General features: G+C 39.2%; 2 protein-coding genes across 6 annotated transcripts in view; both read right to left on the reverse strand.

The window, feature by feature from the left end:
- The window catches only part of kcnab2a (potassium voltage-gated channel, shaker-related subfamily, beta member 2 a), a 76,935-nt gene extending 55,788 nt beyond the window's left edge, over positions 1-21,147 (reverse strand). For 2 of the 5 annotated variants that reach the window (XM_040158793.1, XM_040158789.1), the window contains exon 1: positions 21,073-21,147. The gene's annotated coding sequence lies outside the window, so the exon portion shown is untranslated. Of the gene's footprint in view, positions 1-14,430; positions 14,455-19,195; positions 19,268-19,882; positions 19,957-21,072 lie in introns of those variants that run through there. The other 3 variants (XM_040158791.1, XM_040158790.1, XM_040158792.1) reach the window with 3 other exon arrangements.
- A 260-nt stretch (positions 21,148-21,407) lies between these two features.
- Positions 21,408-27,668, reverse strand: park7 (parkinson protein 7). Its single transcript, XM_040116595.1, has 6 exons — positions 27,448-27,668; positions 26,802-26,903; positions 26,374-26,433; positions 24,228-24,297; positions 22,337-22,423; positions 21,408-21,935 (listed from the first exon to the last, which is right to left on the reverse strand). The coding sequence occupies exons 1-6, from the start codon at positions 27,535-27,537 to the stop codon at positions 21,775-21,777; spliced, it is 570 nt and encodes a 189-aa protein (XP_039972529.1). The 5' UTR covers positions 27,538-27,668; the 3' UTR covers positions 21,408-21,774.
- Between the last annotated feature and the right edge of the window lie 216 nt (positions 27,669-27,884).

Raw genomic sequence — 27,884 nt, forward strand, 5'->3', positions numbered from 1 at the left:
CAAATCCCTCCACTACACATACTACTTCCTCTATGCTTTACATTCCAGAAGTTCATTATGTTACCAACATCTTTTCACTAGGCATAGTCTGCCCTGTTTTTTGGGGTTTTTTTTTTATCCTTGAAGTATTACATATAAGTGCTATCAACATTAATGCACATGTAATAACACGTGGGCATGGGCAGGCTGTACTGAAGAGTTCAATTTTTAGTTCTGCATAGGTGAGCAGAAAGAATTGATACAAAAACAAAGCTGCGCAGAGGGACACAAAGTGGCAGAGGCAATCAATACATCTAAATCCAGTCAGTCATTAGGGAGGATCAAGAGGACAGCAGCAGATCAGTAAAAACTATATAAATACCAGTAGTTTCATTCTGCACAACACATACAGTAACTTTATGCATAATGTCTGCATGAGCAGTAAACTACAGTATTCCTATGTACAACAGATACTCAACAAGACACATAAATGCTTAGCTTTTTGCTGCTGTGGCCAAGGTAAGCATCTATAATATTTCTACTTAATACTATATCAGTTTTGTCTACACAGAGTGCAGTTTTTAAGGTTTCTATAACTGATGGATAGAACTGTGGGTTCTGGCTAGGCCTGGCTGGAAACGAAGCCTCTGAGATTCTGGTACTGCCTCAATATAACAGCCATACTCAAACACACAACCAGCAAGAGGAGTAAGCTTACCCTGCTCCCTATCTAAAGGGAAGGGACTATGTTTGTCTGGGAGGTTACTGGGTTGACGCAACAATAAACATAAACACAGACATTATAGCTGGTGGTGGTATTTAAGTTATCCGCTGGATTTAGCTTTGGTGTGGTCAGCTAAGGATTCCTTGGAGCTTATGCAGATGGCAGACAGACGTTGCAGTATAAGATAAGTTCAATACTCAGCTTCTCCTTCTGGTTTTCTAATTATACAATTGCACTCATCATTCAAATAGATTGCTCAATAATTCACAAGATTTTTATGCATTGTCCTAATGTCTTCACAAAGAAGCCCTTGATACGTCTAGTATTATATTTTCCAGCCACACAGGATTTAATCTTCTTCCTCAGGGTGCTACGATGCAACTCTCACAGATGCTGCTTCTAACTGACAGGAAAAACATTGAGAGTATGGTCCAGAGTCCTAATGAAAACTGGCGCAAATGCAGCAAGTGGCTGACGGCTCTTTGAACAGAGTCTGAGTGGCCCCAGGAGAAGCAGCCTGGAGTGACTACCAACCAACACACATCTTCTGAGGAGCAGGGGAAAAGGGGGAAAAAACACTGACTGAAAATAAAAAATGGGCAAAGGAGGAGGGGGAGAGAGAAGAAAAGAAAACTGCAGTAGACAATGTGGGGGAAAAGCTGAGTAGGCACTAGATAGCAGGCTGGTCCAGGGAGGCCCTGTAGTGCAAAACAGCAGTGCTATGCATTACTTCTCCCACTATGGTCTCTCTCCATCTCAGACCTTCACTTCCCTCCTCTCATGTCCTGTGTTAATGCTTGACACTTGGTGGCAAGCACCCTTACATTACACAAGGCTTTCAAAAAATGAACTACTTGAAAACTGAACACTTAATAACATGGTAAAAATGGGAAGATTGGAAGATTATTTTTACAGTAATAACATTTTGTATTTATTTCCACAGTTTCGAAAAATACAAATCTGGACTGAATATGTTTTGGACAAAAATAAGCATGTGACTAGATGCACGAACATAAGAGCTTGCTGATTTTTTCCATTAATGGTAGAGTATGTTAGACCACTCCAAACATAAAATACAAGCTGCAGTCTTTTCAGTGGTTCTGTGTTTAGACATGATTCTATTTCACTACAAGAACAAGGCTGTCAGTCACCTACAGACATTTATAAAACTATTTTATGCTTATATTTGACAGTCACCCAAAGCAACTGACAATGAGTTAATAAACAGAAGTTCGGTTTGTGTCTTGCCGTAAGAAACTCTTGCAAAGATCAAATCTGTGTCCTTTAAGTAATGGGACTGGCTCAGTAAAGCATCCTGCTGCCACTTCACTGGAAGAAAACATGCTTTTCCTATTCCTCTGTGTGTCATCCTAACCAGTGCAAGGTCACTGAAGAACCAACTATCAAGATGGAGGTGATGTTTCCATGGTATTATCTTGCACTTACTTTTACATTTCATAGTGCTGCAAATGTGTTTTCACACATTTCATTTCAAGTCCTGCCATGCTGTTAGTATGGTTGAGCATTGCACAGGATGGAAAGCACCCCCTCTAATAACTGTGATGCAGGCTAGCTTCTGTTCAACATTGTCAAGTACAGAGCATCGACACCATCTTTGTGCTTTAGGTTTCAAGTTTAAACCTAAATTAGTTTGTTATTGGGTGTCCCTTTGCCTAGGGGTTTAAGAAGGTGTCTATGTGATCACAGCATCCCCTGGCTGGAAATATTTGTTGCATGTCATCTTCCCTCTCTCACTGAGAAAACCAGTTCTAGTGAACATCAACTTCACTTCTCCCTACTGATTAATTGTTTTAACCTACTTAATGCCATTCTTAGTCACAACATTTGCAGCCTATCCAGGCATACAAGTAACACATCTTGATTTGTTTCTAGTACAAGGAGAAGAAATGTCACTAGACGTTCTTCATTTTGTCTGTAAGATCTGAAATTACTTATCAGAGAAAAAGTTTATAGTTCATCTCAATCTGCAAAGTCAATCCACAATGAGCGATGGAAAATCTCTGGATTAGTCAACAAAACAACTAAACAACCTTTTTATTCACGTCTTAATATCAGAAGAAAAAAGCAGGGCAAGGGACATAAATAAAATGGGCAATTTGCGAGTATTTGTGTCGAACAGACGTGTGAAGACACATTAAAAAGGAAAAAACATAAAATCACAGCTCCCACCTGAGGTAATATGTTCAAATAAATTCCCAACAAAAGTCCCTAACTCCTTCTGTACTGCATACTGTATACTGTACTACAGCATCCCATACATCGATATGTCAATGTATAAGAGGATTAAAGAGAAGCATTGTGACAAACTGGTAAATTACACACACAGAATAACCACCCATTCATCAACACTCTTCACTCACACAGTCCATGCTGTCCTGTCAATGTGGTTATCACCGATGAAATGCCAGTACCACATGTGCATGTTTCTAACATTACCTATATACAGACCAAGGGGAAACATCACCACTGTACCAAAGCAGTGATACAGCAGTAACATATAGTTACCTGACTTTACAAAACTAGAAATAACAGATGGGGGGGCATCATAGTCACCTTCACCTATAGTTGTTGTCAAACCAATCTTAAATAGAGCCCAACCAAGACGATGGCGGGTCAGTTTTATCGGCCAGTTTAAACTGATTGTAGATAAATCATAGATTATTCGCCACTTCCTCCTACTGTACAAAAATTAAGCCAAAATATCCTGGATACAGGCAGTGCCATCTTGCGCTGTTGATGTCATTTGGAGCCAGAGTCTGCACAGTAGTGATCGGCGGGTTGAGCCATGGTATCGAGGTCCCATCCATACACCAGCACGACTAAATTGCAAGCACACACACAGCTTTGAATCATGACGTCAAACCTCTGTTTTATAGCATCAAATAACTATTTAGAACCAAATTTATCAGAAAAATGAACACTTGAACATCCATACATCTTTAGCCATCATTGTAACCCCAAGGTCAGATAAAATCCTCCTGTATATAAGCATGAAGTGCACAGGCTTCCATCCTTCTGATCACACACATGTGTGCAGATCTGACTCACTCATGGATGACTTGGCAGGGTCACTTTCCACACACACACACACACACACACACACACACACACACACACACACAAAAACAACCTCAGGACACGATTGCAGCTGCTCTTTTAAAACAAAACACTGCTCCTTAAAGTAGCTCCAGAGTGGAAACATCATTCACTTATCTTTGTGACTCCCAAGGGCACTGCAACTAACTGCTTGATAAAGATGCTCTACATGTACTGTAGTATGACTGAATAGGCCTACTGTTTACACAAAACTCCTGTATCTCAAACAGCTGGTTACTGGCTTGTTTGCTGTGTGTTATGGAAGCAGAGAAGTGCCTTCAAACAGAATCTGTGTAACAACACGGGAGCTGAAGTGCAGCAAGCATATAAAATACACTGAGCCTTCCATCGAAAGTAGGACAAACTTAATGGCTACATGCAAGTGCCCACACAATGACTGTATGGCAGTGTATAGATCCATCAAAGCATGCTTTAACATAGTATCTATTTGAGCTTCTATATGAACACATAAGATTGACGCGGATTGTCCATCTCCCTCTTTCTTTTTCTGTACAAACACAAACACACACTGACATTACATCAGACTACCTACACAAACCCTTAGTACTTGCGTGGTCGAGCATGAGAATAGCCCCAGGTTTCCTGAGGCATAAAGGGTCAATGTCATGCTGTTTATTCATGTCAACATATATGTCGTTGGCCTGCCCATAGTCTGTGTCACAGACAATCATTGTAGAAGTTCAAGTGTTTGTTTACTGAATGATTTCTGTGTCCCTTAGGCAGCAGCAGCTATACTCTAAGAAGAGAGGTCTTATAAATGTATTTAGTTAATAGCACGTATTTTGATCCTGTGTGTTAGTGCAATGTGTCCAGGTGTTACAGTGACTCAATGTGCCATTTGTGCCGTTACATTAACCTTCGTAATCTGCGAGGCTAACAGCAGGAAACGTGTAGGGCTGTGACGATGTAATATACTGCTAGCAGCAGTACTGTAACACTGAATGTGTGCATTTGATTGGGGTCAGTTCTTCTCAGAAATCCAATGTATGACCATTTTAATCAAGAGATTTAACTGATAAAAAACTAGCCTACTGCCTCTAAAAAATTTTCATTGCTTCACTGCCATGCAAGTCATGGTAGGCATTTAATTATTGATTTCTGTGTGTGAGACACTGTGTGTTCCTTCTACCATACATACACAAAATAAAAGTCATTTCAAAACTGACTGAACCTTCATTTTTCATCCAAAAATCCACCCATCCAAGTAGAACTTTGGAGCTGAGTGGCTTTTTGACAGCTAGTCAAGTCTGATTACTCAATTAGTCAATCACCAGAAAATTAACAGATGACAGTTTATCCAATATGAATTTAAGTCCTTTTTCAAAGAAACTCCAAACTGTTCCTGGGTGTAGCTTCTCCAATCTACAGTATATGTTTTTCTCTGTTTAATAACACTGTATGTTCACTAACCTTAGGTTACTGGACTGTTGAAGATGTTGGAAAACCAGTTTGCAGAAGTGGCTTTAGACACTGGGAACTTGTGATGGGACTTTATAGACTAAGCAATTTTTTTGTTACTAGAAAGAATAACCAGCATACGATTATACTGCGATAAAATGAAAATAACTATTAGTTCCTGCCCTAGTTTATTTTTTGACATAACGTAGTATGTCACTGGTAGTAGTTTGCTGAAGACCTGTCCTACTCATATTCACAGGCAACAACCTCATCCCCCCAAACCTTTATTTTTTTCAGTTTGAAACTCATCCTGAAAGAGGTGACAAGGGACAGAAATTCTGTTTCATGCCAATGCTTTCCATCTTTACCTATCTCAGTATCTTAATATCAATATTGTATCTGTTTCTGTGGCTCCAGTAGACTGTTTCTCTGCCTCCTACAGTGCTGTCCATCTGTCTTTCAACCTGTTTAAGTAGCCATTCCCTGTACAATACACTTTGCCTCTGCCACATCAATGTCTTTTCAGGATAATGAACCTTATTTTATACAGTATTTGTTGAATTACTCATACGATATTCCCTTCTTCACTCTAATTAGTGAACATCAAAATTTAGTTTTCTCTTAGCATGATAATATTTTCCCTGTTTGTGATCTAGAAAATTAAAGTGTATTCTGTTGTCCTTCTTGCAAGTTAATTAAATGCAGTATGTAAACTGACAAACCGGGTACCATTTTTCACTCTGGTCAGAGACCCAGAATCAGGTCAGGTCATCGAGTCTTACTCACTCAATTGTTCTAAAAAGGAGTTAAAGGTCTCTTTTTTTGTGAGAAATATGAGAAGGAGCAATAAACAAATTCATCACTATTTTTCACTCTGCTAGTGTACAACACATTCTTATGATTCAAACATTTATTGATATACAACACAACATTGAAAGAAATTAAAAACAACCAAAACTGCCATCTAATATCTTTAAAAAAAAAAAAAAGTTCTGAATAATGGTTTTCTTATATATTTTAAGCACTTGTGAAGGGTAGCAAATTTTAGCTTGGTTTCTGTGGTGAACCCAGTTTAACTTACATACGTATAGAAGATGACAGGACTGAATTAGAAAACAGTGTTTTCTTATTACAGAGGAAAATGGCAACAAAACAACTGACAAGACAAAGATTGTGTGCACAAATTTAAAATCATCTTGCTTTACAACTGACACTAGCAACAGTCTCCACAACATTCATGTCAATGAAAAACTCTCATTGCCTCCTGCTAAGAACTTGTTTCCAAAACGACTGACAATATTTCCAAATTCCTCCATAGCCCACATATATGAGAAGCACTACAAAATTGTTGTTTGCACAAAAATGTACATAATTTAATGTCCAAAAAGAAAATGACCATTCAGTGGGTGCTCAAAGAGAAAATGGTCTGTTGATGTTAAGTAAGAGAATACCAAAAAGCTCAAAGACAATTCAAAAGTATGCAAGCAATACAACACTGCTTAGTAGAAAAGTCATAAGCAAAATACATTTTCCAGATACATCTCAAACCATGATAAGGATGGGCTTCAGCTGTAGATGACCATAGTGTGTCCCACTCCTGTCAGCTAACAAGAAGACAGTGCTACAGAGGACACATCAGCACCAAAGCCTGGAGGACCCAAGAGTGGAAAAACTTCAACCTTTCCCACAGTTTCCAGGTTGTGGTGTGACACGTTGATGACGGGGACACAATTTGGTATTGACAGCATCTATCTATTGTGTCATCAGCCCAAGCTGGCATAGGGTGTGTGAATATATTCTTAGCAAGTATTAGGCCCCTTAGTATCAAATGAGCATTGTCTGAATGCCACCTCTTACACGAACTTTACTGCTAAGTTAGTGTATGCCTTCTTGGCTACTTTCTCCAGGACAATGTTTCCTAAACACAACAGTAACTTCAGTTTTTCCAAATGTCCCCACATTCCCAACATCACAGCTTGGAGATGAGGTTGTTGACACATTCAAATCAGACCGTGACCACAGAGTGTTTCCAGGACCTTAATGAATCCGTGCTTAAAACTGTTCTGGAGGCCAAAGTGGACCTACTCTGCATTACAAACAACATGTGGCAAATGAAAGATATACTACAGTAATTATATTGAGGCTGAAAGGAAGTGAAAGTGAAAATCCCTTATTCAAACCTCCTGCTTCCACAGTTTGTGTCATTGCGAAACTACTACTACACAGCAGATGAGTGCTTGGAAAAAAATCATCGCCAGACCAAGAGCTGACTATCAAAGTTTAAGGAGCATTTCCCTTTGAGATCGGCAATGCTGTAGCACTAGCCCTAAAGAGCTAGTGTATAGCTACTCATATCCCTGCTAACTTATTTATCACTATGGTGATCTGTGTGACTGTTAGCGGCTTTTGAGGGTAAGTATCTGCCAGTGGCACACAAATTTTAAATGAGACCTACCGATGAAAGTGGTGTTGGTTGGTGAAACAGTGTCATGCCAGTGGTCATATTTTTATGTTGACGATTTTTATTACTTTTATTACTATTTATAGCAACTGTAAATCAATAATAATAATAATAATAATAATATTAATAAATATTATATTTCTACTCTTATATTCAAAGTTAACAATTATTATCCATTTACCTTATTAATATCCAGAGTATTTGGTACAATACTTGCCTAGTTGCGATTACTTTCAGTCCTTAACATAAATCTGACAATTTGATCAGAAATAAGGATGGACAGAGACAGTTTTTAATATCAAAAGCATCTTGTCTCCAAATCAGGCCAGCCAGTGATCTAAAAACTTTAAGCCACAGGGGTAACAGGGGTTCAAACCTAATGTCCTCACCAACAGTCATTCAGAAAGGCAGGCAAGGCCTTTGGTGTACAAAGCCACAGTATTTCATGTAAGGTTTGGATATAAAGTAGCTCACTACATAGTCACTCAGCAAGAAACTTAAACCCTGTTTCACAAACTAATTTTTTCATTGCACTTAGTCTATCTTATTTACTACTGTCAAAGTTCATAAGACCTTTATAAGCAGTAAATAGGAGTAGAATTTTGTCACAGTGTGATTGTTTCAAGAGATGGTAAATAACATTACATCATCTCCCAGCCCCACCTTTTAAGAAATGAAACTCAAGTACATAATCAACCCTGATGTCGCAGGCTATTTTCTAATGGGTACATCTGACAAGTACTGACAAATAAGTTCCCTTAACTATTCACTCTTTTGGGGTTACCTAATGGAGATGGGCCATATCCTTTTTTTAGTCAGTAGCTGGCCCAGCCCACGTGCGCTGTGCACAACTGTAGGACCCTGGAGGAGAACGGACATAGCCTGGGGCTCGGCAAGGCAATTGCATACAGAAAAATGAACAGGCGGTGACACCATCCAAGGCATCTGCTCTCTTAACACTTCCCCTAATATCCCAAAGACTGAGACAGAGAGCACACACAACACTAATTTGTGCACATCACACTAAACCATAGTGAGTTAGCCTAAGGTGCACCATGTTAGAATAAAATAAACAGTTAGCACATTATGGGTGCGAGTCAGTGATTAGTTTGCTAAACAGGCAATACAGTGTTGGAGTTTTACTAATATCTAACTAAAAATCCCACATAGTGCTCTGTTTTCATACTGAGGCTTTCTAATCAATCTCAAGTATTTATACAGACATGACCCCAATAACTCAGTCATCAAGAACAACACGATGTCTCATAAATCACATACACGTCAACCACAACAGTCAGTGCTGAATCGTTATTCACACTTGCAATATTATTGCTGTAATTCACATGGACTGTCCATGAAGTGTTGCAGTGTATCATGATTAACGTGGTCTGGGCTTTGTCAATTGCATCTACACTCACAAATCACGTCCAACACACACATTATTTAAACAGAAACCCTGAAAAAACGAACATGGCAACATAAATCTTGATGATCACACTGAATCTGACTAAGATCAGGGATCATCAGAGAAAAATCTAGTGGAGACACAGTCCCACTGAATGTCAGCACTGCCTTGTGTGATCTGAAAGTAGCCTGTACGTGTGAGAATGTGTGCTGTGCCATTTGGCCTGTGATGTTTGTGGTCAATTCTTAGCGAAAGGCAACGTGCAGACAGTAGGTCACTCTTTCTTACTTGCATGTGAAAGACTGTGCAGCTGAAAATATCACAGCTGTTTATACTGGCAGAGGCGGGCCTCCTCCAAATTCAGAAGATATGAACAGCACTATTTTACAAAGCATATATCCAATGAGTGAAGATTCTTTTTTAGACTCTCATCTAGTTGCTAAGTTTCTTGTTGCTAGTTAAACAAAGCAATATGTTGAAATGTTCGGTTAAAAACATAAAATAATTTGAACTTTTTCCAGCTAGGAAATTTTTCATTGGCTGTGAGGTGGTAAGGTCAGGTGAGGGGTGGAGGTGCAAAATTGAGAGACCAATTTTTTTATGCAACGAACACATTACACACAGAAAATTTAAACAAATTTAAAAAAGAAAAATAAAGCTACTATCTTTTAGAGAATAAAAACAAAAAGAGATAAGATTAGTGTCCATAAATCTCCTAAAAAAAAAAACACTTCAAATATTGTGTACTGAACAAAGACTTGTTTATGTGCTTCACAGTGGATCAAAAGTAGGAGGGATGATATGGATAAAATTAAAATTACAGTAATTGTCACTGAATTACCTAAATATCATTTTGTTATCATATTTGCTAAAATAACAAGTCAAACAACTCTTCTCCAACAAACGATGCTATATTCACATTTTTGGTCAACATGGATTCATCTGGGTGGAAAAAGTTGCTATCATTGTTAAGTATACTGACATTTATTATGGTTTAGTAATTTACAATACCAGAATAAAATTATAAATTAAAATCAAAAATAATTTTGAAGTGATTTTGATCAAATTTAACTTATTTATCTAAACATGTGAACCACAAAATGATTACACCAATATGTGATTAATGATATGACTGAATTGTTACCCCGACTTCATCAGGGTTAGTTCAAACCAGTGAAGTGACAAATTTCAATCTTCCAGTTCATTTTTCCATGCTATGGGACCATTTGTGTGCTTGCACTAAGAACACTCATCAAAGCAAACAGCTATTTTAATCAGAAGTAATGCTGTAAATTAAGCTCTTTAGCAGCCAACCAATACATTATCCAGCATATTTCTGTAGCAACTGTCTAAATTAGAGTGATTTATTAAGTTTCAGGGGCGCACAATATTCACACAATACCTGCCACAGAGCAAGGGCATGCTAGGGCAAAATGATACAAAGTGGTGTTTTTACTCAATTAAATAACTTTAAGCCAATCATAATTAATAAGGCCACCATCACCCGTATACATAGAGTGCATATTAATCAAACCACAGCCGAAGTTGTCATGGAATTAATATTAATTAGCTACAGCTAAATTTGCTAACAATAGTTGTCTTTATAGACAGCAAAGTCAACGGTTGCCAACTACATGTCTGCAAACGTTTTCCACCTTAAGACACTGATTAAAGCCCCTGAAAACTTGGTTTCTTATCTTACGTTTTTCTCCATACCATTAAATATTATGCTTGCCTATATGTTATAAACATATACTTGCACACTAACTGTCATGTTTCTGATTTAATGTCTATTATGGTTCTATGTAACTTTAAAGGGTAAGTTTAACACTCAAACCCGGCTAATGTTCCTCATAAAGATTCTGTGGGTTTGGTTTGACCAGATTTTACAGTGGACTGGTCACATAAACAAACAAACCCATGACTGTAATCACATTTTGATTCAAACAGTACTAAATCCTGATTGACGTGCAGGAGTACTCATCATCTTTTCTAGCCCAGACCCACTACTTTGTGAGAGGAGCACAGACAAAACAGCACAGACCAAACGTTCATGCGAAATAACCAAAACTGTTTTAACTTTGGCAGAAACCTATATGTTTATGTCAGACACTTTGCACATAGAAAGCTGACACACAAAATGTTTTCAGGGCCTTTAATATTTTAACTATAACTGAATCACGGCTTTTACAATTAGAAAACTGCACTCTTTCAAATCTTGATTGAAAAACTTTTAACCCAGTTCAGCCCTTATCAAAACTAATAACACCAGAATCTTTTATCTTCTCTTTTCTTAAGCAAAAATAGATTCAAAATATGGGAGCTAAGAGGAGGAAAACACACCTGCTAAACAAATGTGTGATAAAGTCACTGAGGTCCTGTGTGTGTACGCTATGTCCATGTGGGTATGTGTGAGAGTGATACCCCCTTGGGAGCTCCAAAACAGGGCTAATGAAGCTAGACAGGCCACTAAATCTCGACTGCCGAATGACTACTGAGCTCAGTTTAGGAAACACCCCAAGCAGCACTGAGCATACCAAGCTGTAAAAACTGCAAAGAGTCAGGACCTACATTTGTGACGGGGCTAAGTGAAATGTCAAACAAATTTCAGTCACTTCTGCATAGTAGCTGTCTATACTGTCTACATAATGACATGCACCTCACTACATGTTATGAGATTTTTAAGTCGATTTTTTCCTGTAACATGTGTACGCTATGTAAAATACGTCTTTGCACAGTACTATGGATTGGAGAAATAATAAGTAATTTAATCAATTAGTCAATTGACAAAAAACTAATCAGCAAGTAAAAAATGTCAAACATTCACTGGCTCCAGCTTCTCCATTTTAAAAATTTTCTTGCTTTCTATCTAGTATCTTTGGCTTTTGGACTTTTGGTCTGACAAAACAAGCAATTTAAATATTTTAAAAAACAATTAATCAAAAACATAATCATTAGATTAATCAGTGATGAAAACTGTTAACTTGAACCCCTATTATGGATTAGTTTCGTCAAAATTGACAAATAAAATGACGTGTGTTTATTCCTTTTTAACAAATACACACAGGTTAGAACTATTCAACTATCTATTTTTGCACATTATTTATAAAGGATGCAATCCTATACGAGAGCTATAACTATCGGTACTTGGGTGCATATTTTCAAGATGTGCCTGTGGGTTGCTAGTGTTGGAATGCTAGGCTAACTGTGGCTTACATAGCTTGCATACAGCTTTATCTCAAGGTTCAACAATTTTGCTATCTAATGACCAAAATCCAAAGTATTTCCAAGTGTGAATTTTTAGAGTGCTCCCAGGGGAGATCACTCTCTGCAGCTGAGTTGGGTTGTGAACAACAAAATTATTTGCTTGTTTCAGCTTTACCTACATTTCATTTTCAATGAGTGAAAGTGACGTTGTGTGACTCCCGTCCGTCATGCGGTGAAGCGGTCCAGGCCCACGCGAGAACTCGCGGGCCAGACAAAAGTGGTAGTGCTGCTCACTTGTGCTGCTAGACAAGTTGCTAGCCAAAAAAGCACAATAGCACAATATGATAATCATAGACAAGACACAGACAAAATATCTAGTTTCATATCATCAATATTTTATCGATATACAACCAAGAATGCTGCATGATATTGTCTTATTATGTGCTCACATTTACCCAGAGTGTGTTGATTTATTTTCTGATGAATAATATGGTTCCTTTTTCATTAACGTTCATTAACGGAACTTGGTTGCAACTCTGCTGCTGGTAAAAATGCTAAGGACTGGCATTTAGCTAACTCACAGGAATTAAATGGTGAAAGTCCTATCCTATTTTAATCTTTTGTTAACACTGTACAGTAACCGCTGAAAATTTGTTTCTACACTTCACTTCAAAATCAGCAAGTTAAGCATAATTGCAACATCATCAAAAAAGTACCATCTCTTTTGTTTCTAGCATTACAAGTATGAGGAATGACATCCAAACAAAGCACTGCAAATTCGGCAAATTCCAGATTAATCAGCCTTGCCTGTTGTCATTGGATGTCACGTACTATAGCATTTCTTTGAGGGGATTATGTTTGAAGTATTGTAGGTAGTATAGTTTGCTGGGCCTTGTCAGTGCCTTTGCCTCAAGTGCAAGATAACAAATACAAGATAATGAGAAACCTTATTACAGTTCTAGCACTGTCACACTGGCGTCCGTCTCATCATAAACCTATTTGTTGAAAATACAAATTATAGGTTAGTATTAACAACAGCAAGTTGACTTTGTTAAGAGTTAGGCTACTCAGGGAAATTTATTTCCGACATTTCAGAAAAAGATATGCTTCTCTTTAATATAGATGTACCAGCCCAGTGAAAGGACACACCTGCACGTGAATCTGCTTTTTTCTGCTCCTTACATAGCGTTCAACAGCTTACTGCACCAAACTGAACCCCTGCAGCCTGCCTCTCGTGTGCTTTTTTTCTTGGATCAGAGCCCATGGGTAGGCAAGCACATATACTGTATACAAGAGTGCGCATGCACAAATGCACACTAACACACAGACATGTACAAGCACACAGTCGTGCAGAAATACTGGCCCACAACAATCAGGCATAGCATGAATACCCACAGACAAACACACATTTAAATGACACGGTAACACATTCCGCCAGGCACAGATGACTGTCACAACCTCTCAGCTACACACATCACAACACTGGGAGAACAGTCAAAGCCTCGCTTCAGGGTGTTGCTGGCTGTGGCAACTGCAACAGATGGAACTGCAGCAGCATCAGCAGCAGCAGGGCAGGTAAGGTGAAAACGTATCGAACCTCCTGTGTGAATGCGCATGTATGTGCATGTGTATTTTTGCCAAAGTTTGCACCTATGTCTTTCAACCTGGCTATTTTAAGGTGGTTCTTTATAAATCTTACAGCATGTCCAAGTCTCTGACAAGAACTCAAAAGGACAGGGCATGCATAAAACATTACAGACATTCAGACAGAGGAGAGTAATGGAGTAGAGACAGGAGAGAGCAAAATACATGCTAGTATAATAAGGTATGCAAAGACGGTTTTCAATGCAGCAGCAGCACTATCAACCGTGCTGACAGCTCTGAGACAGTAAGGAAGATCTGGAGAGGTAGATATGCTACCTCGCTAGCATAGTGTGTGACACTGTTAAAGGCTGCTGCATACAGATAGTACAGCATTTGCTCCCCTGAAGGAACAGACAGGCACAATCATCCCGACTCTCATTGACAGAGAGAAGTGAGAAGAGAAGCAGGAAGAGAGAGGGGTGAGAGAGACAGATGTAGCCTCAGACCTAGCAATGATGCTCTTAAAACACCCACCTCAGTCTGCTGCTGATTCCTGACGCAGTGAGCAGAACCGGGGAGTAAAGGCTGAATACAGTAGCTATGATGAAGGAGCAGCAGCCGAAATCCAAGAGACTGAGCAAGAAAACAGAGAGAGGAGAGAGATGTGGAATGATAGACTGGTGAATGTGTAATCCTGGTGACCAAGATTATGTGCCTGAGTGAGATGAGCATGTACGTGACACGAGAAAGACAAAAACACAGAAAGACAGAAAAAAAGTGACACAAGACAGACAGAACAGGAAAGGGAACACGGGGTAAGAAAGAATGAAAGAGACGGAGAGAAGAGACAGAATAAACGTGTGAGCTTGGAGAGTCACTGAGCAGAGCCGATGCATTAAAGGAAATGCCCCTCCCTCTTTCCTCTACACACACACACACACCTCCCGTTGCACTGTCAGCATGCAAGTAAAAATGCATTCAGTGAATCAGTGTGAGCTGTAAATGGTGAAAGAGAAGAAGGGTGGGCCAGAGGAAAGCTAGCAAGAAAAATGTGTGTTCATTTGAAAATCAATCACATGACAGTCCTTCCTCATACTAGGAGATCCGTGGTTTCCACTGAAAGTGGCTCAAAGTTATTGGCTGCATAGCAAATGAACAGGGCTCAGAAAGCTGGCTATGGCTCAGAGAGAAGGGGGGTTACATGTTACCAAACTGGTTTGTGCAAAACCAGTTTGCACAAACCAGGGCTCAGAGATGATGCCTTCTGAGTGGAACACAGCCCAAGTTCCATCCTGCGTTTCTGATTAGCCTCGGCCAAGGAAATATTTAGCAGTATGGTATCAGTGTATAGATGAGGTTAGTGCATGGGTGAGAGAATTAAAAGGTGTGGCATAGTTTATATTTTTCAAGACATTAAGAGCATAGCCAGTCTGAATTTACGTTATTAGACACAGAGAGCCAGGAAAACAGTAATTTATCACAAACCATGTGTGGCATAGTATGCAGTCCTATAAATGAGATGGGCCTGGTAGTTTACATCTTCAGCAAAACTGAGAAGAATACATAAATAATGGCAATGAAAAATGACCGTTTTTGCATTCTCTATCTTGATTCTAATTTCTAAGAACTTCTACTTCCAAGAAATAACATTCTCTAACCGTGTGCTCTCCCTCTGTAGTTTTTGATTGCTGTCAGTGTGGTGCTCAGATCAGTTTCCTTTAGATTTGTGTTAATGGATTTGCCTCACCCTGTCTGTTTATCTATTTGTGTGTGTGTGTGTGTGTGTAGTCCAGAGCCTGAGGGGAAAGCTGCAGCTTCACTGTTGCGCACCACTGTCCCTGGCCTTTTTTTCTGAGCTCAAGCCCAGTCACGGCATCTCCAACTTCTGCTCTCAGCCAGACTAGGGCTCTGCAGCCTGCTCCTCTCCAGTCATGACACCAAACATGACACGGTGTCCGCCAGACAGTCTGATGGGGGAACAGCAAGCGATCTTAACCCACACCTAAACAATAACTACAACCTCCTAAGAGTTTCTGAGAGTCAAAGGCACACCCACACGAACACCATTCAGTCCTCCCAAGCACTAATAAAACGAAAACATTTAATGTTGCCTTTTACGGAATGGATAAAATTGTGTGATTCTGCAAGTAGGAGACAGTTGTAGAGAGAAAAAAAAAAACATGATCATGAACTCTGCTACCACATCCACCTGTCAACAGACACCCATAAACACACTCCCAACCATGGCCTTCCAAAATGTACTACCCATCACTCCCAGTTCATTCTGAATGGTGTGAGGGTTGGTTCTGATCTGCGTATGTCTAGTGCAGTAAGCCTGTAGTCTGCATGTGAACCTCTGCAGCTTTCTCAAACTGAATAAGGGAAGGGTGACACTCCTGTGATCATGCCAGGTGCTTGAGTGTTTGCCCTCCTCAACACCAGCTGGGCAGTTCAAGAAACAATTGGTCCATTAATGTTAACCCATATCTTCCTGCTGCAATTGTTAGGTATTGGTTTAGGCCCCCAAAACTGGCTGAAAGCATACCAAAACCTAATTTCCCAACAATGTTCTGCAACAACCATCGTTCCTTTCTCTACGTTTAACCATGCCTGTTTAAGGTCATTGGGTGTATAGAAAGACAATCAATGCCAATTGAAACGGCCCAAGCCAATCTGCAGGACTGTTATTTGGGCAGATTAAGGTATTTTTCAAATGGACTACTATCAGCTATACAAAGCCTGATCCATTACAGATACTTTCTTAATTGTAACCCACTGTGCTCAAGGTGTGCCTGCTGTATTAACAGAAGCCAACAGTTCAATTAATGATAGTGACACTGACAGCAAGCATCAGAGTGCCTCAGCAAGCAGAACAAACCTTCTTAATTTGAACTGTCTTCCTTTGCCTCTATTTCACTTCACAGATGGACCATGCCTCTAAAAGTGTGTTACGGATTGAAATGCAGTTAAACTGTATTTTGTTCATGGAGGGGATGAAGAGAAGCTATTTAAATCTTCCTACCACAACAGTACAACAGTGATCCTCCTTTGTTCATAAATATACAAAATATACACATATACAAAAGTCCAAGAAAAAATGAACACGTGAATCATGGCAGGGAGGAAGAGCTGTAGATCACTGATTACTTGCAAGGTCTTATGGGAACCTGTAATGCCAAATCCAGTTGTTTTAACTGGAGTGTGACTGGTCGGGTCTATGATGTCCAATATTAAAATTTTTAACAATATACAGGAACTTATCCGGATACAGATATTTACCACTTTATTAACTTGAATTGCACTGTGTCTATAATGTAACTTTGATGCTTAGTGCAGAATTATGCAACCACTTAAAAAACACTTATCAGTTCCTCTCCTTATTTATTGCTAGACACTACTTTTTTCAAGTTTCTGCAGTCACTCACAGACACGAGGACAATTAACCTCAACTCAAATGTAGAATACATGTAAGTATTTCTTTACTTTCTCTTGCGTTTATCCTGAAATTAAAAAAAAAAAGGTTGAAGGAATAATCTTTATATCAAATCAGTATGAGGTAATGGGAACAATTCAAATATTCTTTTTAAGACTGATATGATTATTTTAAGCAATAGTTGCAAATTAGTTGACTGATATATTGATACAGCTTTTGGTATTTGGTGGTGTCTTTGATCACAGTTACTTTTGGAGCAACTGGATCTTCAGATGCACAGTGATTTCAGTAGTGTCATGAACTTTCCAGAGACAGTTTTAAGTTTTGAATAAGAAGGTCTTTTGGGTATTGCTGAGGAGAAGGCCATTAGGCTTTTAGTACTACTGTCTCTGCACAGTCTCACTGGGATCACCAAAGAGAACAAAGCAAGTGACAGGCATTAAGGTAACAAAATTACAGATTGTGAGGAATTAGTCTTTAACTTTTGTAACCCACAGAAAGCCACACAATCCTCAATCAGCTCCTGACCTGGTAGATGAGAGAGCAAAGATGTAGTATTGACAGATGTCTCAGACTGACAAAGAAGAGGGTGATGATGACTCCAAGCTTCATACATAGTCAAATAATCAAGACATGTAAGGGGAAAGCCTTGAGCAGGTGTCAGATCTCAATTCTGGAGTTCATAGCAGACAGTGATTATGACATACAAATATAATCTAGATATACAGCAAAACTTCATCAGCATCAATCGATTTTAAACCAGTGCTTTGCAATACACTCTACTGCAAAATTCCCACCGGACAGCAGATATAAAACATGTACATGTATAAGTAGCAAATATTGGCTTCCACTTCAAAAAAAACCTATGTGGATCCCCAGTGGATCTGTTTTTTTTGACAACAGAGTGTATGAATGATAAGAATACCAATTATTCCAGAAGTGAAGGAACATGAGCTACAGCAAACAGTTGATGCAGCACATTTAGCAGGTCACCACAGGACTACACAGCATCTGCACTTGTCTGTGTATTTGCTCACCTTTACTAACATACAGGAAAGAAACAAATACAGTTCTTCCATACAATAAACAAGCTGAATAAGGTATTATTCTTCCTGTTTTGGTTTACGATCCTCTTTTGTACCGCTGGTCAGACCTACTTAGTTCTGCTAATTGTACTTTATCTAAGCAGAATACAATGCAGAAAGCAGCCAGTATTTGATGCGTATCGGCCAATTATGTCACTGCAAATTCCAGTGTACGGCTACTACAAACCAATATATAAAAACATACGTGTAGATCAATCAAGATTAAAGGATGTTTATGGAAACACTAATTAAAAGAGCAGCACAGACAACCTAATAACAGAGTGATAAATGTAACTCTGGACAGCCAAGTTCAGCGTTTTTCATTAACCTATGCATTTGAAAATGTTCTAGATTAGAGTATGCTATGTTCTCTTCTGAAAATAAACTAAACACAAATTAAGTCTGTAGATGCCAATCAGAGTATTTTTCCAAACTATTTTTCTGGTAAACAGAGTCCCCCAGAGGCATTCATTGGGGTAAAATGGCTAGTAAAAAGAAAAAACTCCTAACGAACAATTTAAAGCATAATCTGTACATTTAGAGTCAATCTTGCAAATATTACAGCCCAATATGATGTCAAATATCTATTTTATTCAAAAGTTAAGGCTAGCAATCCCTGACCAGTAGTAGTTCCAAATTATACAAACACCAAGCATTATAATTTTAATTACACATTGAGTGAATAGCCTGAGATTTAAAAATCTATTAATTTGTTACTGATAACACAAAAAAAAACGTTTATGTTTGATGTAATCCCATTTGCTTGAAAACTGTCTATTACCTTCTGAAATTTATCTGCTGAAGCAACACGGGCAAGAAAATTCAGTCTTCATTGTCTGCAGGCCAATGCTAGTAGGTGATCTAATCAGGAGATGCAAAGTGCAGCACTCTAATTGTATCATTAGCTAAACCAATGACTCAGTCACAGAGACTTCAGCCTCACCCTCCCCCAACTCCTCCCTCTTCTGCCCCATCCAGAAATAGGGAGTCAAGCCTCAAGCTCTTTACTGTATAGCTGCTCAAGCAGAATAATTCTAACATGCTATGTGCAACAGCGCAAAAATGGTAACATTCCAGAAATATCCAACTGAAAAACATAGCATTAATGAGACTGTGCCGTACAACTGTCATCGAAACAATATTTAAGGACTGAGGTTTGTCTTCCAGGGAGTGGCAAAGGATGGTTCTTTATTTTGAAACACAGAAATAAAATACATTAGCTCAGGCACACAATGTAGTGATGTTGCCTCACCATGACAGGCATAGCCCCGTCTATAATGCTGAAAGCTGTCATAGGGCAAACAACTAGCCTGAAACTTTTTGTGCTGCACCCAGAAGTAATAGTCATACACAGGTGCACACTAATGATTCTGATGATTTGGATTTTGATGTGATGTGATTTTACCAGTAAACAATGCTCTCTTGATGCACTGTAATGAAAAAAGAGCCTCAGTCTGTTTTGACTCACTTTTGTTTGGTTGTGCAATTATAGATGAAAAATCCACTTGAGCTGCCCTCCTACAGAATTAGGATGACCCCTGACTTGCTGTGGATCTGCATGCTTTGTTAAGAATGAGTAAGAGGCCGTTTCCCAGCAATTGAAAATTCAGCCTACCAGAAAAGAATTCGCAATGTATTTCCTGTCTATGTAAAGTGACAGAGGTGACGATAACACCTTGGGTTCTTCCTGTTTTAAGTGATCAAGTGAAAATGATGAGCAGAATCTTGACAAGCCTCGTGGCAATGAGGGTATCGCTATGGTGAAACCAAAACTCATGTTCCAAAATGCTGCTCCAGGCAGAAAATCTCCGCTTAGGTACTTTCTTAAACGGCTATGCGTGTAGACGTGCACGGCCGTATGTCAGCTATTATCCATATCAACGTGACCTTAACCTCGATATTATGACATTCCCAGTGGTTTATTGAATCACAAGACGAGCTAAAAAGACCTTTTTTTGGGTTATGATATTGTCAGTTGCACGTGTTTGATAGCGCTTTTTCTCGCTGTCACGGAGATGTCTCGGGCTGATGGAGGAGTTAACCTGGTCTCCGCCGCACTGTATTAGCTACAGTCAGTGTATGCACCACAATCTGACTGCGGATGCTGCTGCTGCTGCTAAGGATGGACAGTTTCTGGGACTGACGTCTCCATGTCGGCTCACATCTGCAGAACGATCTGTCAGCGTTAAGACACGGTTTTCCCCCGATTTCACTGCTGTTGGTGTCTGCTCAGTCTGGACGCATCTTTTAATTGTGAACATGTAGTGAGGTTTACCTCGGACTAACGCTGAAACTCCGCCCGGTCAATTTGACACGCTGATGTCAATCCATTATGCCATGAATTGCAGCGAACTTGAGGCTCACCACTCAACACACTTAGCAGGCTAATCACGGCTTAATAAAAAATGATTGCTAGTCTTAAACACCCACTCTTTTAATGATGTAACTTAAACTTGTCCGTGTTGCTGTCGTGTTGTTAACTGACGGTAACGTTATGATACCGTTAGTAGCTAGTTGCCGCGATTAACGCTGCGTAAACTGCTTTACCAATATTAAATGTCAGACAGGAGAATATCTAAACGCTATTAAACCCATTTAAGAGGAAAATTGTCACTGATAAAAGTGTAAACAACCCACACAACACTTCCAGTCTCTTACCTTTGTCGAAATCCGTCTCTTCCGTTTTGACTGTGAGGACCCTTTTGATTTTGTTGCTCTGACACAACTACCACGCGCTGCATCAGAGCCCCGCCCCCTAGCTGGGGGCGAGCCCCTATTGGTCAATCAGAGTACAACTGCTGACAGGCCGCGGATTTTCATTGGTCAGAACACCTGGCAATCTATTCGGATTCTGCTTCCCGCGTCCCAAGCAGCGCTCACAATACATTACATTATGCAGCCTATATTTAGGCGTCAACAACCACTGCAGGCATGTGAAAACAAGTCACAGTGACCTCCAGTATTAATATACAGTAGAATAAGACAACCAGCGATTCGTCACATTAATGCTTTAATGACAATGAAACAATAAAAGCAGTCAGAACAATGATCTAGCAATTTGTGGAAAAAAGTACAAAGAAACTAAATCAATTGCATCTCATTTGGAACGCCTGTGCAGTTATTATTCATATTGTTTTTCAGTGTTAGATAACACAAGGGTGCCTTTCATTGCCAACTAAGAAAGACAAAGGAAGACAATAACCTGTCAGAATGGAAACATCCTATGTCCCCTCGGGAAAATGATTTGTCACTAGCTACTTTGACTCTTTGTGCCAGCTACATTGGATTAACTGTCTCAGTAGTGCCAGGCATGTATAGTGGGCAGTGCTGCTTGCAGGATGTAAGTGCACAGAGCTACATTCAGTCTTTCATAATAAGAGGAGCCTTGACTTGAGCTGCAACCTCAGCCCCCATAAGTTCCTCTACAATTGTCAGCGCAAACTCGAAGCTGGTTCCTGGCCCACGGCTGGTGATGTAATGTCCATCCTTCTGTACTCGAGCCTCTGAATATTTATAGTGGTCTAAAAAAAAACATATACAAAGAGCAATACCATAAGGATTATCACAATATGAGAGCGTCCAGCCACAAGCTGAAAGCCACACGTTAGAGACCACAATGTACTATAAGCATTTACACATAGATAATCTATCACTATTTCAATTGACCCAGTTGTAGTATGTTCAGTCAAATTCCTGCATCTGCTTTCACCTGTGAGTGGTGCGCTCTCTTCTGCTGCATAGTGACATGATTTTCTACAGGCAAGAAAGAGCTAGTACAGCACCATCTGCTGCCCTTTACACATATTTACAATTCCTTCTGTGCTGAGTTACAGCAGCAAATGTTAAAAGCAACTAGCTGTACATTTCAACATATTTTCCACCCCTTTGTTTGCATGTTTGTTTGTTTCTTTTTTTTTTTTACCTCCAGCCATCATCTTCTCTTTCATGGCAGGATGTGTAGTGACTGTGCTGCCGTAACCGATGCCATGTGCCAGGAGAGCAGTGGGGCCTGCAGAAGGGTAAAGCTGTTTTAAGATTCATTTAACAGCTTCTTCTTCTAAAGTGACACTTCAGAACATGTTCTAGTGTTTGCGTCAGTCCAGGTTTTCATCTTTATGAAGTTTAAAAAAGGTTATAGGAGTCAAGGATAAAATAGGGTAAAATACTGTGTCCCTAAATGACTCCCTTCAAGCTAAACACAAAATATAAAAATCATACAGACAAAGAAAATCCTAGTACAGAAAATGGTGCAATTGACCTTTGGGATTGCAGTTAATATCATAAATGAATGACATAAGTACAAAATATCTGTTGACAACACTATGTCCTAAAGGTGTCCTCAACTGTACCATTGTTTCTAAGAATACACACATGCAGTATACAGTTTCAGCCTCTCTCCAAAGACTCTGCACCACATTGAAGAGAAAAAAAGGAGAGGCTGAAGACATTGACTGCTGCTGCATTAACTTTGGCAGTGCCCTAGCACTGCAGTGAGCTCATCCAAAAACTGTTAATAAATAGAAAGTTATTGATTATGCTCCCTGGCTGTCTTCCCATGCAGTCTAAAGATTACACTTTCCCCTGGCAGAACAGCAGACTGCCAGTTAAAGCCAAGCTACTCTTGTTACAGCTAGTCCCCACCCAAAGGACGCCAGTCTGGCAGAGACAGGGGGAGACCTTCTGAGTATCAGAGTAATACAGCAAGGCAGACGTGGAGAGAAGGGTAATAATGACGATCTTTCTATAATCTGATGAATCCTAAAAATGATGTATATGTGGACATGACCTCACATGCATGTAACAAATCTTAACTCAAAAAGAGAAATATACTATGGTTAACTTATCCTGCTATTTTTTTAACACTTTTTATTAATCTGGTTTTCAATCAAGTCCTTTTTTAACAGACCTTTTTCACATGTCAAGATAATAATTTTCACAATAGGGCAGAATAATAAATCTTGCAGCTGGCCCTCTTGCTGGCAGGTTCATTAAACTGTATATTCCTTTGAGGATTTCAGTCATTTTCTAGGACACCCTTCAATCCACTTTGCCGCATTGGTCCCCTGTCCTTTTTTCATAATGTCCTTCGAATGTCCTTTCTCTACATACAAAGGCTGTCAAATAACATGTAAGTGCTGGTGGGTTCACTCGGGGATAGTTATTAATCATACCCTCACCCTTCATTTCAAATGCCAAATGGGGTCACAAATGACCATGAATTAATGAAGCATGTTGTTTGTTAAAAGTGTATATTTTTCAAAATGTTGTTAAGGTGTGTGGTAAACCTTTTTTAGGGCACATCCAGTAACTAAAATACCAGAAAATCCCCCAAATCCAGTGTTATGTGCATATAAAAACTGTACCTTTTTTCTGTCCAAGATCTTTAACTCCACTTGTGAGCAAATCCAAATCCCATTTACAAGCACAACATTAGCTTGGTATATTTTAAACCAGAATGTCATACCTTTAGTGTTGTTTCTAGTTAAAAATGTTTACAGTTCCCAAGATACTTTATATCACTAATTTGTGAAAAACTGATTTGATTTGATACAGAAAACATGAGAAGTGTTACTTGCTCAATTACTTGTCATAAGTAATTGCTCAATTACTTATGACAATGCTGTTTTACACAGCAAGCACTAGAATAAACTGCACTGTGTAGGTTGGGTAATTTACATCTAATTGATTAAAAGCACAGCATGATGGTCAAATTTGAGGTCATGTCATATTTAAATTTTAACCCATAGAAAGGCATCACTACCAGATGCTGCTCCTGTGTAATTATGATTTTGGTTTGTTTTCACAAACTGTACCTGCACAGATGGCTGCAATCAGGCCCTTCTTGCCATCTTGATCCTTCAGCACCTCCTTCACAGCAGGAGACTGCAAGAGAGCATAGAAACCAGATGCACCGTGAGTCATTTCCAGGCCATGTGATGGCACAGTGTATATGCTGACTATGCTATAATCATGAAAACAAACTGGCAATGTTTTAAAACACATCAAAACTAACCCATCGCTGTTCCAATACAACCACAGATTTATTAAACAAAAACAGTAACAATGATGTCTAAACTAAACATGGTCTTTGCCAGATCTCATCTATCAGATGAGTTTGACTAAAATATTGAATTTCAGAATATCAAATAAGTTTTATTTTTTTACAACATTAAAAGCTTCCTCTATGCCATCCATGTACCACAGAGGAATAGAAAATAATAGAGATTATGTTATAAGTTGATTCAGTAATTTTCTTGTACTCTAAATTCGGACGCCCAAAATATATTTTTTTAAAAGGATGAGTGAGTGATGATAACAAAAAGCAACACAAAAAATCTGAACTCTACTCTTAAATATGAATAATGAGGGCACATTCTTATATTGCCTTTAGGTTTATTTTATCTCCCCATTCATCCAATTTCTATACTCACTTATCTTGTTTAGGGTCACAGAGGGGCTTGTAGCCTATTCCAGCAAACACTGGGCAAGAGTCATTTATTGATCAACATTTAACGTAGAGAAAGAACTGCTTAAACACTTGTTTTATCCAACCCAGAGTCCAAAACAAGCAAAATTTAATTTATTATTATATATGATACAAATTTTTTAAAAACAAGCACAGAATCCTCATATTTGAGAAGCTAGCACCATATTTGGCATTTTTGCTATAAAAATGACTGAAACGATTAATCAATCATCAAAATAGTTGCCAATGTTCTTTTGATCGACCAATTGAAGAAAAATTAAACAGCTAATCGTTGCATCTCTATAATACACATCTTTCATGCAAGTGAGGCTATGATTTAGGTTAGCAAGACTTATCAAGACGGCAAAATTAAATGTTAAATGCCTAGATAACAGGGCCTTTACTATGAGGAATAGGGTTCTACATGAATATAAAACTTTTTGCCAAAGTTGAAAAAGGTTTGGTTATTTTAAATAGAAGACTTTGGTATTTGTGTTTTTGTCTGAGGTCTTCAACTTTGACTGTTGCTTATTGAGTCAAGTATTTACTGTTATAGAGAAAAAATTAAAGTTCCCATATTGTAAAAACTGGGATTTTCATTACTTTTTTGATTATAAAGTAGGTCTAGGTTCTATATAAATACTGTGAAAGTATCAAAAGGCTCAATCCACAGAGAATTGCACTCGGCCTGTATTCCGGGACCTGAACACTCTAACACAATGGATGGTCACTCCGACACCATCGGATGATCCAGGGGTTTGCACTAGAACCAGGACCAAGGCTCTGGTGTATAGCTCCACACCAAATCCAGCCGGCCGCTTAAGTCCAAATTTGATCGTCTGTTTGGCTCATTTCAGCGCCGACTGACCATATACCATAGCCATTTGCAATTACTGGTGATTACTAGGCCACAGTCCATTACCTATTGTTGGCCTGGCCATTGATTAACATAAACACTCAACTTGTTAGTAATTTCTAGGGCTGAAAAAATTATTTTCATTATCGATAAATCTGCTGATCATTTTTTCAAATAATCAATTATTCAACTTGTCTATACAATATAGGAAAATGGTGAAAGAAACCCTGTTATAATTTTCCACAGCCCAAAGTGATGTCTTCAGATGTCTTGCTTTGTTTGACCAACAGCCTGAAACCCAAACATATTCAGCATTGATTCCACACTTTTGTGAAACTGGTAACAGAAAGCGTTTGTCAGTTATGCTTAAAAAAATTACTAAAACAATTTTTTGATTATCAAAATAGTTTGATTATTTTTCTGCCAATCAACTAATCAATTAACCAATCGTTGCAGCTCTAGTATTTTCATAGTTGTTTGTAAGAATATATTATTTTACATGGGGTTACACTCTGCCTCCAAAAGGGGGCATTGTGACAGATAAAGTGATCCATGGGTCTAGTCTATTTGACTAGAACCTAGCAGATCGGAACATGAAGAGACTGATCCATTTAGATGGAGTTTGAGTTCTTCTCACCTCTGCCAGATTCTGGGCCCCTGGCATACCTCCTGGCAGAAGCACCACGTCATAAGGGCCCTGGGAACAGAAGCAGACCATAACATACAGAGACTTAGATGGTTTAGCATTGGATAACACCAGCTATCATCTATACATACTAACAATTTAAAGAATAGCTTACTTCATTTGGCTTTGAAATCTTAAGCCTTCCTTTGGGCAAACATGTAATGACAGTGATGGAAGGTGCAGCTGTGAAAATTACATATTTTGTTGATTTTTGCAGTGAAAAGAAATTGACTGCTTGATTAACATTTGCATCCAGAATTTGACATTCTGACATTTAGTGGAATCCATTCTTGCCTTTATCCATGTAATGTTTCCTGCGCTACTGGCTACCACACAACCCCCAAAGCAGAATACTGTATTTCCGACCCCCAGTGCCTCACCTGTTTGCTGGCATCCTCCAGACTGGCATCGGGACAGATGACGACGTTTCTGCTGCACTGGACTGGCTCTTTGCCCGTCAGTCCTGCAATCGTCACTGCAATCTACAAGTTTGGGTGTGTAATTAAAAACAAAAAACAAAAAAAACCCCCACAGCATTAGTATAATTGCACGACATGGCATGGCATCGTGTCTGCGTATGGTTGACGGAGACTTTTGTTTTGAAAGCTGTCAAATGGCGGAGAGTTGCAATGTCTTTAGACTTTGACATTTAACTTGGCCTCTCACTTTAAAGGTTGTGAGGGCGTTAACAGTTGAACAAATAGCTTATTAACCTCTATACCAAAAAAAAAAAAATCAAACCCTGTGAATGGTCAAGTATTGCTCCCGTTAGTTGGGCAGTTAGCCTGTTAACATTAGCTATTTACAAATGCCGCTTATCATTTTTACAGTGACAGTATGTCTTCACTAAGCTGCTGACAACAATAAAACGTTACTATCACGACAGCGTGGTGGCCTGACTGGAAGGGCTGGCTAATTTTAACTAAAGCTGGCTGGCTAAGTTGTTTTGGTCTGCGCCACCATTAGCTAGCTAGCTAGCTGCTAACACACACGGCATGTCATAGGGACTGCAGACGAGTTACAAACCCCAGCTCTACGCATGATGTCCACAGGGATAACAGTTTCCATCTCCTCGGCACCTTTAGACAGGATTACTAATGCCCTCTTTCCTGCCATGGTTAGCTTGCAGTTATGCCAGTACCAGGTGCAACGACGCTAACTTCAGTGTGCAACTTCCAGCAGGAACTGGCATACTCTGCAGTGAGATTTTTGACAGGGGCAGGGTTGCCAGATTGGCCCTTCCATCCCCCTTTCAAAGAGGGTGCTCCATTCTACTCTACCCATGGACACCGACGCCAACGAACCTCAATGAGGTATGATCTCTTATTGAAGAGTGTGCCAAGACTAAACTGATCCATGGTTAAGTTACGAACTACAGAGACACAGAATGCAAAACAATCATAAAGAAATTACATTTAAACTGACTTGTACAGAGAGCAGATGCGATGCGCTTGCCCTCTGCA

This window comes from Xiphias gladius, chromosome 21, assembly GCF_016859285.1.
Source record: "Xiphias gladius isolate SHS-SW01 ecotype Sanya breed wild chromosome 21, ASM1685928v1, whole genome shotgun sequence".
NCBI classification, from domain to species: Eukaryota; Metazoa; Chordata; class Actinopteri; order Istiophoriformes; family Xiphiidae; genus Xiphias; species Xiphias gladius.

Excerpts from the sequence above, each read along its gene's own strand:
- park7 (XM_040116595.1), bottom strand. The coding sequence starts at position 27,537 with ATGGCAGGAAAGAGGGCATTAGTAATCCTGTCTAAAGGTGCCGAGGAG. Across the intron at positions 22,424-24,227 it reads GATTGCAGCCATCTGTGCAG|GCCCCACTGCTCTCCTGGCA; the intron begins GTACAGTTTGTG and ends ACCCTTCTGCAG. Across the intron at positions 21,936-22,336 it reads AGAGAAGATGATGGCTGGAG|ACCACTATAAATATTCAGAG; the intron begins GTAAAAAAAAAA and ends GTTTTTTTTTAG.